The sequence below is a fragment of the Chiloscyllium punctatum genome, chromosome 23 (genome assembly GCF_047496795.1).
Source record: "Chiloscyllium punctatum isolate Juve2018m chromosome 23, sChiPun1.3, whole genome shotgun sequence".
Classification (NCBI taxonomy): domain Eukaryota; kingdom Metazoa; phylum Chordata; class Chondrichthyes; order Orectolobiformes; family Hemiscylliidae; genus Chiloscyllium; species Chiloscyllium punctatum.
In genome coordinates, this window is record NC_092761.1 from 80,811,227 (window position 1) to 80,827,125 (window position 15,899).

General features: G+C 41.8%; 1 protein-coding gene across 8 annotated transcripts in view; it reads left to right on the plus strand.

Moving 5' to 3' along the window:
• The window catches only part of LOC140494165 (alpha-1,2-mannosyltransferase ALG9-like), a 276,263-nt gene that overhangs the window by 148,500 nt on the left and 111,864 nt on the right, over positions 1-15,899 (plus strand). For all 8 annotated transcript variants that reach the window (XM_072593258.1, XM_072593259.1, XM_072593263.1 and 5 more), the window contains one exon: positions 5,574-5,704. In XM_072593258.1, coding sequence (XP_072449359.1) covers positions 5,574-5,704 — 131 coding nt within the window. The remainder of the gene's footprint in view (positions 1-5,573; positions 5,705-15,899) is intronic.

The window sequence follows — 15,899 nt, forward strand, 5'->3', positions numbered from 1 at the left end:
CATGGCCTGAGAAATGGATTCAGACATTGTTAGCTTAAACAAAGCCCGCTGTTATTCCAAAGAGAGGTCCAGTACTGGCTATGCTTAATTGATAAGAATCTGACACTCCAAACTTCCCAATGCTTTACACGTATATTGATCTCTGAAAATGGACCCTCTCAAACTAACTGGATTGAGCAGTTTTCAGAAAACAGTACATGTTCAACTGGTCGATAAATCTAATGCAACATCGTGTAAGCTGTCAATGACGCTTTGCTTTCAACAGTTTGTGCATGCTCTTATAATCCCACTGGTGATAATACTAACCATTATCTGCCATTTCATGCCCTGTGCTGTCATTTGCTCTGGCACAGAGTGATGCAAAGACTGAATTTTTAAAAAGTAGAGGGATTGAACATCTTAAAAAGGCTTTCCTTTGTACTGAAGCATTTTGGTTAGCTCAGTTGGCTGGACAACTGGTTTACAATGCAGAATGACACAAACCGAAGGATTTTTATTTCCACACTAGCTGAGATTACCTTCTCATCCTACCATCACCAGTCGTCATTTCTAATGAGAGAGTAGCCCTGTGGTGTTCTCACAACATGGCGAATTTACCTTGCATACAGACAGAATGGACAATGCTGTCATATGAACATCATTGACCTGAACAAGTAAGGGCCTTATCACATTGAAACAGGAATACAGTCCTTAAATTTTATTGCTCTCCCATTTTTCTTCCCAACATTCTCATTTATTCTTCTCCTACAAGCTTCCTTGAAAGTTCTAGATCCCCACTGGGGAGTGGAAAGTCAGAAAATAAGGAGAAACACTGGACAATCTATAGGAAGACAAAAGGAAATGGGCAGTGTCACTGATGATGGCTTGTACTATTGTTAGCTATTGTTGAATATAGTTTTACATGTATTTCCATCTTGTAGGTTTTTCTGTACAATTTGCGAGAGAGGTAAATGGTGCTTCGCACATTAATTCTTTTTTTCTGTTGTGTGGCACAACCAAAATTGATAAACCATCACCTTCAGATGATCAATGCATGGTGAAACTGTGACAAAATATCTGATTATATAGAATCACAGAATGGTTACAGCACAGCTGCAGGTCACTGAGTCTGTTCAATCCATTGTCAACTTCCCGCAAGAACAACACAGCTAGTCCCACCCCTGTGTCTTTTCCCTGTAGCCCGACTGGTCTCTTCTCTTTGGATAGTTATCGATCCTGGTTTGAAAAGCATGATTAAATATGCCCACCCCATACAGTCATAGAGTCCTACTGCACAGAAACAGACCCTTCAGTCCAGCTCATCCACACTGACCAAAGTAAACTGGTCCCACTTTCCTGCTTTTGGCCCATCTCCCCCCAAATCTTTCCTATTCATGTACCTATCCAATGTCTTCTGAGCATCGTAACTGTACCTGCATCCGCCATTTCTTCTGGCAGGTCATTTCACACATTCCTGTGTGAAGAACTTGCCGCTCAGATCCCCTTTAAACTTTTCTCCTCTCGTCTTAAAAATACGCCCCTTACTTTTAAACTCCCCCGCCGTACAGAAAAGATCTTTGTTATTCAGCTCGTGATTTTAGAAACCTCCATAAGATCATGACTCAAACTCCCATGCTTCAGTGAAAAAGGTCCCAGCCTATCCAGCCTCTCGTTATAACTCAGACCCTCCCAGCAACATCCTGGTAAATCTTTTCTGAGCCATCTCCAATATAACAATATCCTTCCTCTGGCAGGGCAACCAAAATTGCATACAGTACTCCAAAAGTGGCCTCACCAATGTCCTGAAGATTCCTGAAGAAGGCTCATGCCCGAAACGTCGATTCTCTTGCTCCTTGGATGCTGCCTGACCTGCTGCGCTTTTCCAGCAACACATTTTCAGCTCTGATCTCCAGCATCTGCAGTCCTCACTTTCTCCTCACCAATGTCCTGTACAACCTTAACATGACGTCTCAATGCCCACACTCTGAGCAAGGAAGGCAAGTGTGCTGAATACCTTCTTAACCACCCTGCCTACCTGTGACACAACTTTCAAAGAACCATGTACCTGAACCCTTGGTTTGTCTGTTTAACAACACTACTCAGGGTCGAGATTAGAGTTATGCTGGAAAAACACAGCAGGTCAGGCAGCATCCGAGGGGCAGGAAAATCGGTGCTTTGGGCAAAAGCCCTTCCATCAGGAATTTCCTGTTCCTTGGATGCTGCCTGACCTGCTGTGCTTTTCCAGCACCACTCTAATCTTGACTCTAATCTCCAGCATCTGCAGTACCCACTTCCACATAGTTGAACACTACTCAGGGACCTACTATAAACTGTATAAGTCCTGCCCTTCTTCATTTTTACAAAATGCTATACCTCGCATTTATCCCAAATAAAACTCCATCTGCCAATCCTTAGCACATTGGCCCAATTGATCATATCCCTTTCTAACCTTAGATAACTTTCTTCACTTTTGACTATACCACTAATTTTGGTGTTATCCACAAACTTACTAACCATGCCTTTTAAATTCTCATCTAAATCCTTTATATAAATTACAAACAACAATAGACACAGCATTGATGCCTGTGGAACACTGCTGGTCACAGGCCTCCAGTCTAAAAACAATCTTCCACCACCACCCTCTGTCTTCTACTATCATGCCAATTTTGTATCCAATTGGCAAACGCTCCCTGAATCGCATGTGATCGAACTTTACGAGCCAGTCTACCATGCAGAACCTTGTCAATGACTAAAGTCCACCACTCTGTCCTCCTCAATCTTTTTGGTTATATCCTCAAAAAAATCAAATTTGTGAGACAAGATTTCTCATGCACAAAGCCAAGCTGACTATCATTAATCAGTCCTTGCCTCTCCAACTGCACATAAATACTATCTCTCAGAATCCCCTCCAACAACTTACCCACCACTGATTCTGGATTAGTGGTGCTGGAAGAGCACAGCAGTTCAGGCAGCATCCAACGAGCAGCGAAATTGACGTTTCGGGCAAGAGGGCTCTTGCCCGAAACATCAATTTCGCTGCTTGTTGGATGCTGCCTGAACTGCTGTGCTCTTCCAGCACCACTAATCCAGAATTTGGTTTCCAGCATCTGCAGTTATTGTTTTTACCCACCACTGGTGTCAGACTCACAGGTCTATAGTTCCCAGGCTTCCCCCTACAACCTTTCTTAGACAAAGGCACAATATTAGCCATCCTCCAGTCCTTTGGTACCTCACCCGTGACTGTAGATGATACAAATATCTCTGCTAGAGGGCTCGCAATTTCTTCCTTAGCTTCCCACAAAGTCCTGGGATACACTTGATCAGGTGCCAGAGATTTACCTAACTTTACATTTTTTTCTAGGCAGTGCATCCTGAACCCTAACCATCCACTGCTTTAAAAAAAGGGAAGATTATCAGAAATTGCAGCAGGACCTTGATCAGCTGGGAAAGATCAGCAGAAGATGGGCAGCACAGTGGCTCAGTGGTTAGCACTGCTGCCTCACAGCACCAGGGACCCTGGTTCGATTCCAGCCTCGGGCAACTATCTGTGTTGAGTTTGTGTCTTCTCCCCATGTCTGCATGGGTTTCCTCTGTGTGCCCCAGTTTCCTCCCACAATCCAAAGATGTGCACGTTAGGTGAATTGGCCATGCTAAATTCCTGAAGTGTTGGTTAGGCACATTAGTCAGGGTAGGGGAATCTGTCTGGGTGGGTTACTCTTTGGAGGGTTGGTGTGGACCTGTTGGGTCAAATGGCCTGTTTCCACACTGTAGCGTTTCTATGATGAAGAAATTTACAAGAATGTTACCATGACTCAAGGATCCGTGTTTTCGGGAGAGGTTAGACACCATAGAACTTTTTTCTTTAGAGCATAGGAGACTGAGGGGGACCTTATAGATCCTGAGAGGCATGGATGGGGTGAATGCATTCAACCTTTTTCCCAGAATTAGGTAATCAAGGACTAGAAGGCATCAGTTTAAGTTTGGAGGGGAAAGAATAAAAGGGAACCTGAGACGCAACATTTTTACACAAAGGGTAGGACGGATATGGACTGAGCTGCCAGTGGAAGTGGTTGAGGCAGGTCCATAAACAACATTTAAAAGGCATTTGGACAGATACGTGGATAGGAAGGGATCAAAAGGATATGGGCCAAGTGCAGGGAAATGGGGTTAGTGTGGATGGTCATTTTGGTTGGCATGGACCAGTTTGGGCCAAAGGGCCTGTCTCCATGCTGTAGGACTCTATGACTCTAAGTGCTTTACTGCATGTCATCATTGCTTCTTTTGCCAGTCACCTTACGCCAATGCCCTCAGGTTCCCAACCTTTCCACAAATAGGAACAATTTCTTTCTAGACTACTCATGGTTTTGAACAACTCTTTGTTCTTCATTACGTTTTTTTTGCAAGGGGAGCAGTGCAAGCTTCTCTGGTCTATCTATGTAAATGCTGATAAAATCTGTGAAATTCCGTGCTGATATAGTCAAGTGAAATTTCTCAATTTCATCCTGGCTTCAAGATCTGTATTCATGTTTATCTAGCAATCTCAACAGCATCAACTTCCAAACTTCCATCTGTGTTGCACTTTGTTCGTAATAAAATATTCCAAGATATTTCACAGAGGAATTACCAGACAATATTTGTCACCAGGCCATAAAATACGCTTTGGTTTATTGTGCATTCAGAAAATGTCATCTTTGTCAATGCACTGTTTCAAAGAGTTGGTCTTGAGTATATGCTCAAGTTCTTGTTGGATCTGGAATCTGAAGTGCTTTGGGGTTCAGGCGTTATGGTGAAAAGGCTGGAGAATGGGGTTGAGAAACATATCAGCCATGATTGAATGGCAGAGCAGACTCGATGGGCCGAATGGCCCAATTCTGCTCCTATATGATTTGGTCTTGTGGACTTGAGTTCAAAGTGTTATTTGCTGAATATAACTTATGATGTAACAAGTGGAGCTGGTGGTACAGTAATAATGTCACTGGGCTAGTATTGCAAAGATCTTGTCTAATGCTCTGGGGTCATGTATTCAAATCCATCATGGCAGCTGATGGAATTTAACTTCATTCAATAAATCTGGAGCAGAAAGCTGATCTGTATCTTTGACTTATAAAAATCCATCAATTCACAAATATCCTTTAGGGGGAAAAAAATCTGCTGTTCTCACCGAGTGTAACTTATAGGTGACTCCAGACCCACAGCAATGTAGTTGGCTCTTAACTGCCCTCTCAAATAGCCTAGACAGTGATTTAGTTTGATGGTTAAAGATGGACCATAAATGCAGGCATTGCTAGTGACACCCACATCCCGTGCAAGAATAAAACAAAAGTAATTAATTTCATTTTTTAAAGTAAGTTGTAATAAAATGGATTTAGAGTCGTAAATGTAATACTTTATCTTACCAATGTTATGAGCAAGTTCATTAATGAGCTTTCATCTGCAGAAGGGTGAGAGATAGATGTAAAACAGCATATCACGGATTGTCTAGGCTTCCCTTCAACTGTGGCACAGAGCTGGGATCAAGCGAGAATTACATTTCTCTATTAACCGTTGTAACATCATAAAACTGATTAAAGTGTATTTTAACTTGATCTTCTCAGGTTGACATCAAACAGTGTAATTATTTGGTCGACCTTGATAGAGAAGTAGAGACCCCTCGTGAGCCAAGGTATTCTGCGAATAAAGAAGACTGGATGATCATAGCTTACAAACCATTCTTAGATGTCACAAGGTAAGCTGCGAGTCTTTTAAACAATGCAACAGTTTTGCTAATGGACGTCTTAACGGTGGAATTTTGAGTCTAATAAATGATTTTCAGTGTCAGTGGCAACTATTATCTTCACAGCATAAGTAAAATTTTGATAAGTAGGGCAAGTGATTAGACTTGACATCATGTGAGAATTGCGTTGGTTTCCTACATTTGTACATACCGTGCAAACTGCTGTCCAAGTAAAACAGAACTTGAACAATAAACCTCAGAGGCAGTGAAAAGGCCAGTTTCTGATCAGTACCAGATCACCCATCCTAATCCTAAGCAATAAAAATGCATTGCGGTTTCCAAGTCTCCCGTTATTAGATATACTGTCTGTGTTTTAGTGCATTCAATGGCCTGTCAACCGTTTCTAACTGTCATCGTCTCAAACCAAGTTAACCATAGATTTAGGTGAATATTGCTTTGACATGCTTCATTGTTGGTAACCCTGATTGGTTTCAAGCGATTGTTTCTAATTTACTGTCGAATAAATCTGTTCTCTATTACATAAATATTTCTGTGGCATATTCTCTCAGTTGACTAATATTTTGCTACATTTGCACTGGCAACAGGATGCCACAGCAAAAATAATCTTTCTTTTGTTGTAAGGGTTTTTACCTCAATAATGGGCTAACCAGGTATTGTCTTCAGGGTGTTTTAATCCAATGAAATGTCTCATCCATTATGTCTCATGAGGTAATGTTGATTTTAACTGTGTTGTATTGGAGATTGACAATCTCATTGAGGCCTGATCTTAAATTTGCTAGCCTTCTCCATCCGGAGAAACGGGGGGGAGGGGGGTGGGGGGAGGTGGAATGAGAGGGTGAAGCACTTTGCTCCAGCTTCTCTAACTCCCAGTGAAATTTGGACAGGTGAGAGATGAAAGAGAGGCTGGTTACAATGCTTGAACAGATTGAATAGTTCCGGTGGGGAATTGTAACAGGAGCAACAAATGGTTAATGGAACCTTAAAGACTAGAAACTTAACAAATCAAAATAACCTTGACTGGGGTGACAATGCACCCCAACCCCTCCAATGCCCACCAGTCTCTAACGTAGACAAGTAGGAGGCTGGAAGAACACAGCAAACATCAGGAGGTGGAGAAGTCAACATTTCGGGTGTAACCCTTCTTCAGGACCAGAATGGGACTAGGGGGAGCTGCAGATAAGGGGGTGGGGAGATGGGTGGGTTTGAGAGGTAGTGCTAGGTGAACACAGGTAGAGGGTATGACCTGGTTGGTCGATGGGAGGAAAGAATCTGGTTGGTAGCTGGAAGGAAGGGTTGGTCAGAGGAATGGAATGGAAGGGAGGGGGAGGGACTGGGAAGGGATTCAGGGGGATGGGAAGGGAGGCTATTTGGAATTGGGGAACTCAATGTTGAGTCCTCCGGGAGATTTCTAAAGGCTGCTATCTTTCTGGCGGACACACAGGATTCTGTCAACAGACACAGAAATGTGGATGTAATGGTGAGGAAGGACAACAGTCAGACACTATGACCCACTGCACAGCCCACTGCCTGGACCTATTAAATGGCTACAGGCTGCCCATGGATTGAGAACGTGGGGCCGTGAGGAGAGCTGGTTACACAGAGGGCCCTTGGCTGTACTCTTGAGCCCTGCTACATCAAGCTCAATCTGCACCAGAATGGAGAAAGCTGCTGGCTGCTTTAAAAGGAAATTATGCAAATCTCCATCTCAAAGGAGGTGCCAACTTCCTGAGATTGTAGATCACTTAGAACCATGGTGCAATTTACAGAGCCTGAGACCTTGTTGCTAGAGTTTGCAATGTCCTTGTACTAAATACCTGCAGGAAATTTAGCCACAGCCACGATGTACTGATTTCCGATGCATATTTTAAGCAATGCAGTCGAAGAAATCTTGCTGATGTGATGCAAAGTTAAGCATTTCTTCCTTGAAGTGTAATCCGGTTTTGTTGCTGGGTGCTTAGTGGGAAACAGCGATGTTCTAAACCTTAACTCAAAAACACTCATCCATTTCAATGGGAAATTGAAATCCAGGAAGGAATGAAGGTGACAATAATTATATTCCAGGCATTCACATTCCTCACTGGTATATGTACTGACTCCTGCTGGGATCCAAATGAAATTGTAATCCTTGTTGACTAAGACCATTGATTCTCTGATCACTTTCTCTTGAGCTAATGCCTCTCCTGCTGTCCATGTTTGCAATCCCCACTCTCAGTCCAACTTTAGATCAAAAGCAATAACATTTACATTTGTATGGTGCCAGTCATGACCTTAAAGCATTCCTAAGCAATTAACCACCAATTGAAGTCTAGTAACTGTTGTAATGTCGAAAATGCAGCAACACATTTTCAGTCAACAAGGAATATGATCAAAAATGTCTCTTAGTCATGTTGGCCAGGACACAGGGCAATGGGATCTTCAACATTGACCTGAGGGCAGACAGGACCTTGGTTTGACCGTCTCAGAATTGTCACGGTGCAGAAAGAGGACTTTCAGTCCATTGTGTCTGCATGGGCTCTTTGAGCATTTTAACTTTGTGCCAACCTCCTGCCCTTTCCCATAACGCTGCAACTTGTTTCTATAACATCGATGTCAAAGGGCAGCACATCCAACAATGTGTAGCACTCACACTGTATTGATCTGGAGTGTCAACCTAGGATTTGTGCTCAAGTTATTGGAACCTTCCTATTGCTCTGCCATCTCACATGACTGTTCCCCAGTACTACCGCCAACCTGTCCTTTGCCTTTTCCTTTGATGACTATTCCAGTTCTTTTGGTGCCATCACCATGAATGGCAAACAGGATTGGAAAGGCAGTCAAGTCTTTCTGAAACTCCATACTGGTTAATCAGAGTGTCATGTAAAATTGCAGTGTAAATGGTAAATGCTGGTATTCCCAGCACAGATGAAAGCATTCCTGTTTAATGCTAAACTTCAGACTCGATAATTAAGTGGTTGTCAAGTGTAAACCAGCTGTTTTATTCTGTTTGTAGACTTTCCATTTAATTCCCTTGTACTCACTCAGCAAGCAAAACATTCAGCAAGAAGCACTGCACAAGAGGCTTCAGTAAGAGTGTCCTTGAGGGAAGTAAAAATGGAGTGCCTTTTTCAACTTGAGTGGAATATCCCAGGTAGCAACCTAGGCCCTCAGAGGCAGAAGCTTTGTTAAAGCATCCCTTTGGTCTCTCAACATATTGCCTGTTTACCTTTTTTCTTACTCTCGGTAACATTTACAATTAGCTTTCTATAATTGTCCCTGATAAATTCAGGGTTTGACAAGGAAAACAGTAATTTCCATACATCATTTTTTTCCCCCTTTGGGACAGCAGGTACCTCTTTTTTGGGAAATATTTGAACTGTCTGTTTTCCCTGATGTCCTTTTTTTGTCCATTCTTGGAATGTGGGTGTCACTCAGTACACCAGCAATTGTTTTCTCCTTTCTAGTTTCCCTAAGGAAGGTGGTGGTAAACTGCTTCCTTGAACATTTGGAGTTTATGAGGTGAGGGGACACACTTCTCTTAAGGAGGAACTTCTGGGAGCTTGAACCAGCAGCAATGAAGGAATAATGACATATCTCCACAACTGGACTGTTTGTGACTGTGGTGTTGGTGGTGCAGCTGCTGGGAGTGAGGGCCTTGCAAATGTCAATGTTCCCATGCTGCCCTTGTCCTTCTCAGTGGTGGGAGAAGTCGTGGATTGGGAGGGAGCTGTTGAAGAGTGTGTTCTTGCACCAGTTGGCTGTAAACTCCTCCAAGACATTAAGGGAGAATTCTACACCAACTCTCAAGTCTTGCAAGTCTCCAGATTTTGCCTCCTGTATTCTAATTCACACCAGGTCATGTTCACATATCAAACTGTGCTCATTGATCAGCAACACAGTAGTTTTTGAATTTTCAAGCACTTGATGGTTTCGCCCCTCACTAACTCTGTAAATTTCACACGACTCTCTCAAAAATCTTTGCTGGTCCAATTTTGGCCTTTTGCATATCCTGATTTTTATTGCTCCATTGGTAGCAGTCCAAAGACCCCACATTCTTGAATAATCTCTTTAAACCTCTTTGCCTCTCTACTTCTCACTCATCCTTTCAGTTTTACCTTAAAACCAACATGTTTTACTTACCTGTCTTTAATATATCTGTTTGTGAATAGATAATTAAAGGTCGAGGGGAATAAATGTAACAAAAAAAGAGACTGCTGAAAAAGGTTTGACAGGCATTAAATGTGAGTTTTGAGAAGATTTCTAGCTCAGGTTGAGGTTCTGGATGTAGGTTTGCTCATTGAGCTGGAAGGTTCATGTCACCCTACTAGGTAACATCTTCAGTGAGCCTCTGGGCAAAACACTGTTGATAATTCCTGCTTTCTATTTATATGTTTGAGTGTCTTTGGGTTGGTGATGTCATTTCATGTTGTGGTATCATTTCCTGTGGTGATGTCATTTCCTGTTCTTTTTCTCAGGTGGTGGTAGATGGGGTCTAACTCGATGTGTTTGTTGATTGAGTTCTGGTTGGAATGCCATGCTTCTAGGAATTCTCGTGCGTGTCTCTGTTTGGCTTGTCCTAGAATGGATGTGTTGTCCCAGTCGAAGTGGTGTCCTTCCTCATCCATATGTAAGGATACTCATGAGAGAGGGTCATGTTGTTTTGTGGCTAGTTGATGTTCATGTATCCTGGTGGCCAGTTTTCTGCCTGTTTGTCCAATGTAGTGTTTGTTACAGTCCTTGCACGGTATTTTGTAAATGACATTAGTATAGGGTCTTTCAAGTTCATTAGCTGCTGTTTTAGTGTGTTGGTGGGTTTGTGGGCTACCATGATGCCCCTTGTAAGCGCATTAATGCTTCGCCACACTTAACTGCAGTGATCTGAGTGGTGCTCCAGTATTTCTGTAAAAGGTTTGCAAGGCTTTATAAGTTTCCCTCATTCCTTTATAAGGATGAATTTTTTTTCTTTACCTGTTAATTTTAAAAAGTAAAATCTGCTGACCAGAAAAGGAACTTTTTCTGAAGTAATAGTAAATACTGAGCTCTTCCTCCACCAGCTTTGTAAAAGTTTGACAAAAAGGTTTTTTTTTCCTAAAGTATTTCCTGTGTTTTCTGGGTGAAGGGGCAGCCAACCTTGCTACTGTATATTATAATTGAGGAAGTGAAAGTCACCATAGTCCCAGAGGACTCATTAAACCAAGGGTCACCACCCCTAAAGCACATTTGAGAAGCTGGGGTCTTCCTGGATTACTTCAACTGGTTTGAGAATCAAACTCACAGAGTTGGTGTCACTCTGCATTGCAAAGCAGCCACCCAGTCACCCAGGAAGATCATGATCACAATGGAGCAGGTACAAGGGCCACAGAGAAATTGATTGCATCCAGCTACCTAGGTCCTGAGCTCCAAATCCCCTCTCCAAATTTCTCAGCTTCTCTTAACCTTCAAAACGTGCCTTAAAATCTACTTATTTGACTAAGCTTTTGGCTGGCTTGTTCTAACTCCTCTTTATAAGATTTCATGATGAACTTTATTTGGTAATCAGTCCTTTTAAGAGGCCCAAGATTTACAAGTTATATTGCGTGTGATCCTTGTAATTGTTGGTAGAGAGCCGCAAACAAATTTTCTTCTGTTGTGATGTGATGTGAATATACCTTTCAGGGGTCATGTTTTAAATTGCTGTCAATTAATATTACCTATGACAGAGGGTTCATGTGTTAATCCTATCATTTGTAGCTGATCTACAAGCAGAAGGTTAGAGATTTGGTTTAAACTACTTGGCCTTCTGGTGAACATTATCTGTATATCGCAATATTTTCAAATAAGGAAAATTTGTCAGAATTCATTCATTCATCAGTATGGATCTCCGTGTAGACTGTCAAGTTCCATCCTTTCTACTTTTATAAGTTTGAACATTTATATATTGTCCTGTTCACAGTTGATAACATTTTTCATTCCCAAATCCTTATGTATTATTGACATATTTACAAAGAAAACAATTAAAACAAAACATTTTTCCACCACCTATTTGATGCGCAACATGACGTTAAACTGTTTGTCTTTCTATGAGAAAAGATGGCAACTATTAGCCATGAATTATATTAATCAGCAGGAAAAACCTGATCTGCAGTTCATTAGGCTGTGATAGTTAAAGGTGGTTGCAATGATTGAACTCCGAAAGTGAGAGTTTAAATCTTACCATTACAACTTGTGACATTACACTGATGTCATTGAAATCGGAGCTGCTACAAGTTTGGTTCACTAACTCAGAAAAAGGAAGCTGTGAATCCTGCCTGATGGCTAATGCCTTCTGATGTAGTTCACCAATCCACACAAGCAATCCCTAGAAATCTTGCTGCTATATCTGCAGCACCAGAGAGGGGAAAGGCAAGGTTAACTTGCCAACATTGTCCAAATTTTGATGTTGGGTCAAAAAGAATTAAAGTATGTTTTAAAATAAAACCGAGAAAGGTTTTGTGGTTTGTGTCAAACAATTTCTAGTGCTTCCTGTTTTATAATTTTAAGTGTTTATAAATTTTCCTGTTCATAGACCGTAAAGTTTCAATATGCATTGGTCAAATGTAACTAATCTGAACTCTCTCTGAAAAGAGTACTATAGTAGTCAGAGGGAAATGCAAGCAGTTCAGTGCATTAACCTGTCTTAATGGAGCACAGAGCCATCAAGGTTCAAAAAAGCTGAAAGCAATGTCTGCTCCAATTCCTCGTGGCAGTACAGTCAGCTAAAACCATCTGTGCCTTACTCGAACCACAGCACAGCTATCTGATGTGCCGGAAGGTGTTTGATGCAGCAGAGCTCCAGCACAACTCTGACTGCCTTATTTGGTGACGTCATTCAGCTTTTGCAGTCACTTGCCTGATCACTAAGTGTGGATGCACGTCATGAATTGCTTGATGCTAATTTAGCACATTTCCATCAACACGCATTAAAAAGTACAGTTTTAAAGTTAATGCATCCATTGGACGTCAGCAAAGTTTATTGATCCACAAGACATTCTCAACTTGTTTCGCCTCAGCTCTGATTAACTGTGGTGAGCTCCAGACTGATTGTCTCCTCTTGTACTGTAATCAGTTACACTCTCAAACTAACTTCAGTGAATCCAGTTCCATTGAATGAGGGAATAATATTGAACATATCCTTTTACCCAAGCTGCAATGGTAACCACGTTCAACAAATGCTGCATTAGCTGTAAAGCACTTTAGGGCATTCTAACATTACAAAAGGTGTTCTATGAGAACGTATGAACATGAAAAATAGGAACAGGAATAGCCTGTTCCACCAATCAGTGTGAACATGGCTGATCCAATATGCACCCAATTCCTGCCTCCCCGACTCACCTACCACTCACCACCATCGACTCCCTTGTCAATCAAAACTCTGTCTAACTCAGCCTTGAATATATTCAGTTTGAGCTGTTCACTGGGTAAAAGAATTCCAAGCTCTATGCAGTTCTGGTGGCCCTGCTTTTTGGACGGATATTATTAAACTGGAGAGGGTTCAGAAATGATTTATCAGGATACTGCCAGGAATGGGGGGTTCGAGTTATTAAAATCGGCTGGTTAGACTGGGACTTCTTTCACTAGAGCGTAGAAGGTGGAGGTGTGATCTTATAGAGGCCATAAAATTGTGAGGGGCATAGATAAGGTAAATAGCAAGTGTCTTTTTTCCCAGTGTGGGAGAGTTCAAAATGGAGGACATATTTTTAAGATGAGAGGAGAAAGTTTTAAAAAGGACATATGGGGCAACTGTTTTTTTTTACAGAATGTGGTTCATGTGTGGAATGAACTGCCTGAGGAATTGGTTGATACAGGTGCAGTCACAACATTTAAAAGACATTTTGATAAGTAAATGAATAGGAAAGGTTTGGAGGGATATGGGCCAAATGCAGACAAGTGGGGCTAGTTTAGTTTGAGGACATGGTCAGTGTAGACTAGTTGGACCAACAGGTCTGTTTCCATGCTGTACGACTCTATGGCACTCCAGAGAGCAGAAAGGCCTCCTCATTCCTGTCTTAAAGGAAAAACCCCTTTCTTTGAAAATATGCCCTTCCCCCACCCCACCCAGTTCCAAATACCTACCACAAGGGAATACAGCATCTGCCTTGTCAATATCAGCAAAAATGTTCGACAGTAAGTTTGTGAGCTTCGCGCATATTCCATTGCACTGTTCTACTTGGGCAGGTTGGGGGTGCAGAGACTAGTGAGGCAGGGTTTGGTGGCGTGAAAAGGATAGATTTAAAAGCACAGTTTTAAAGTTAATGCATCCATTGCATGTCAGCAAAGTTTATTGATCCACAAGACATTCTCAACTTGTTTCGCCTCAGCTCTGATTAACTGTGGTGAACTCCAGACTGATTGTCTCCTCTTGTACTGTAATCAGTTACACACTCAAACTAATTTCAGTGAATCCAGTTCCATTGAATGAGGGAATAATATTGAACATATCCTGTTTGTTGCTCGAACCATGTTTAATGCCATAATGCATGTGTAACTGCCCCCTGTCAGCATCCAAAATTTAGAAGCGCCCAAGGCAGTCAGATCACAATGAGAGTCTTGATGCCACAAACAGCATTGGGTATATTTAGTTTGTTTCCATTGGTTCAGTCTCATTAGAAACCTCTTTGAACTAGTATTTAACATGTTTGATGCCAATCTTCAGTGGTTGTTGTCCCTCTCCATTTTGCTTTGATCAGTTTAAAAGGGCACTTATCTAGTCACATTGTCGCGTCTGTCACAACAGGAGTTAGCCCACTAATGCAGTTTTCTAATGTTGACAAGCCTGTTGTGCGTTTCTGCTTCAGGTACTGGACTCTTTACTTTCCCAAATATTGTCTTCATCCTACAATTTAAAGGCTTTTATAACCCAAACCTGGCATCATGACCTATTCATGCTTCCAGTTTTCTTTCACATGATTCTTTTGGGTTTCAAGTTGCCCTGCAGCTTGGACCAGAGCCCTGCATCTAAGTTTTTCAAAAAAATGGGGATGCACCCCAGTGATCTTGTTTGCACATGACTTTCAAGATGCATTGGTATCTCTATAATCAATATAAACATCCGCAGTCATGAAGTTGTTTTTCCATTGTTTAGACCGGAAATTAAATTGGTATCCTTACTGCCTTAAGCAACTCCACTGCTCTTCAAAAACGGACATTGGAGTATGGTTACCAACTTTACAGCATTGTCCCAGAGGCTCCGAGTATTAAGATTCAATATCCAGGACCGTGCTGCAAGCAAATGGGGAGAAAAGTCACAGCTGCATTTAAAGAATTATGCATTTGTGTTCATTCCCTAATGAGAGGTCATGGATACACAGAGATGGTGCAAAGAAGGTTATTCATTTGGCAAGTAGTTACAGTATAGGATGCATTGCCTGGAAACATGGTAGAGGCAGATTCAAGGGAGACACTGTTGGTTTTTTTGTCGAATAGAAATGGTATGCAGGGATATGGGGAAAAGCCAGGCAACAGTCACTACATAATACAGCTTGTGCAGTCACGATCGACCAAATGACCTCCTCCTGCACCATAATAAATCTACAATTCTGTGATTCTCTTTGAATGTTTATTTGGAATACGAATATTGGAGATTCATGGAGAAGAGAATCGCTATTAAACTGGGAGAGGCATTGAAGGCAGATCATACGACACCTCCAAGAAGACGTGTCCAACCAGTGCTGGTAACCGTATCACTGAGACATGGGGGATGTTGGTTTCCTCACAAGGACAGGTCAACTTCAGACAGTCGACAAGTGAAGGAAATGATATTAATACAGTGTTCATGCGCCAAACCAGATGTGAAAATGATTTTAAGTTGAAGGGTCAGTGGTTATACCTCTGGTGTAACCACAGGTGGAAATTAATTCACTGGGTTATTTTGTTTGTTCGCTAACCTCAGTTGTAGACGAAGTAAACAAGCTGGACACTTAACTGTTTGGAAAGTGGAGCCATTTATAAAGGAGTGAAGTGATCAAGATGCTATGTGCTCGTGCTAAGTCTGGCTTTGTTGTGTTTTGGTGATTGCTTCCATCTCATCATTCACTTGTTGGCCGCTCGCCCACTACATGAATACTCTCTATTGTGTCTTAAGTACAAAGTGATGTCTTCCCTGCTGCAGATGACATTCTGGTTTTACTTGGTTGTAAATTCACAAATGACTTGTAGTTTGGAGTCTGCTGCATGAAAGGGTGGTGGAAGCATT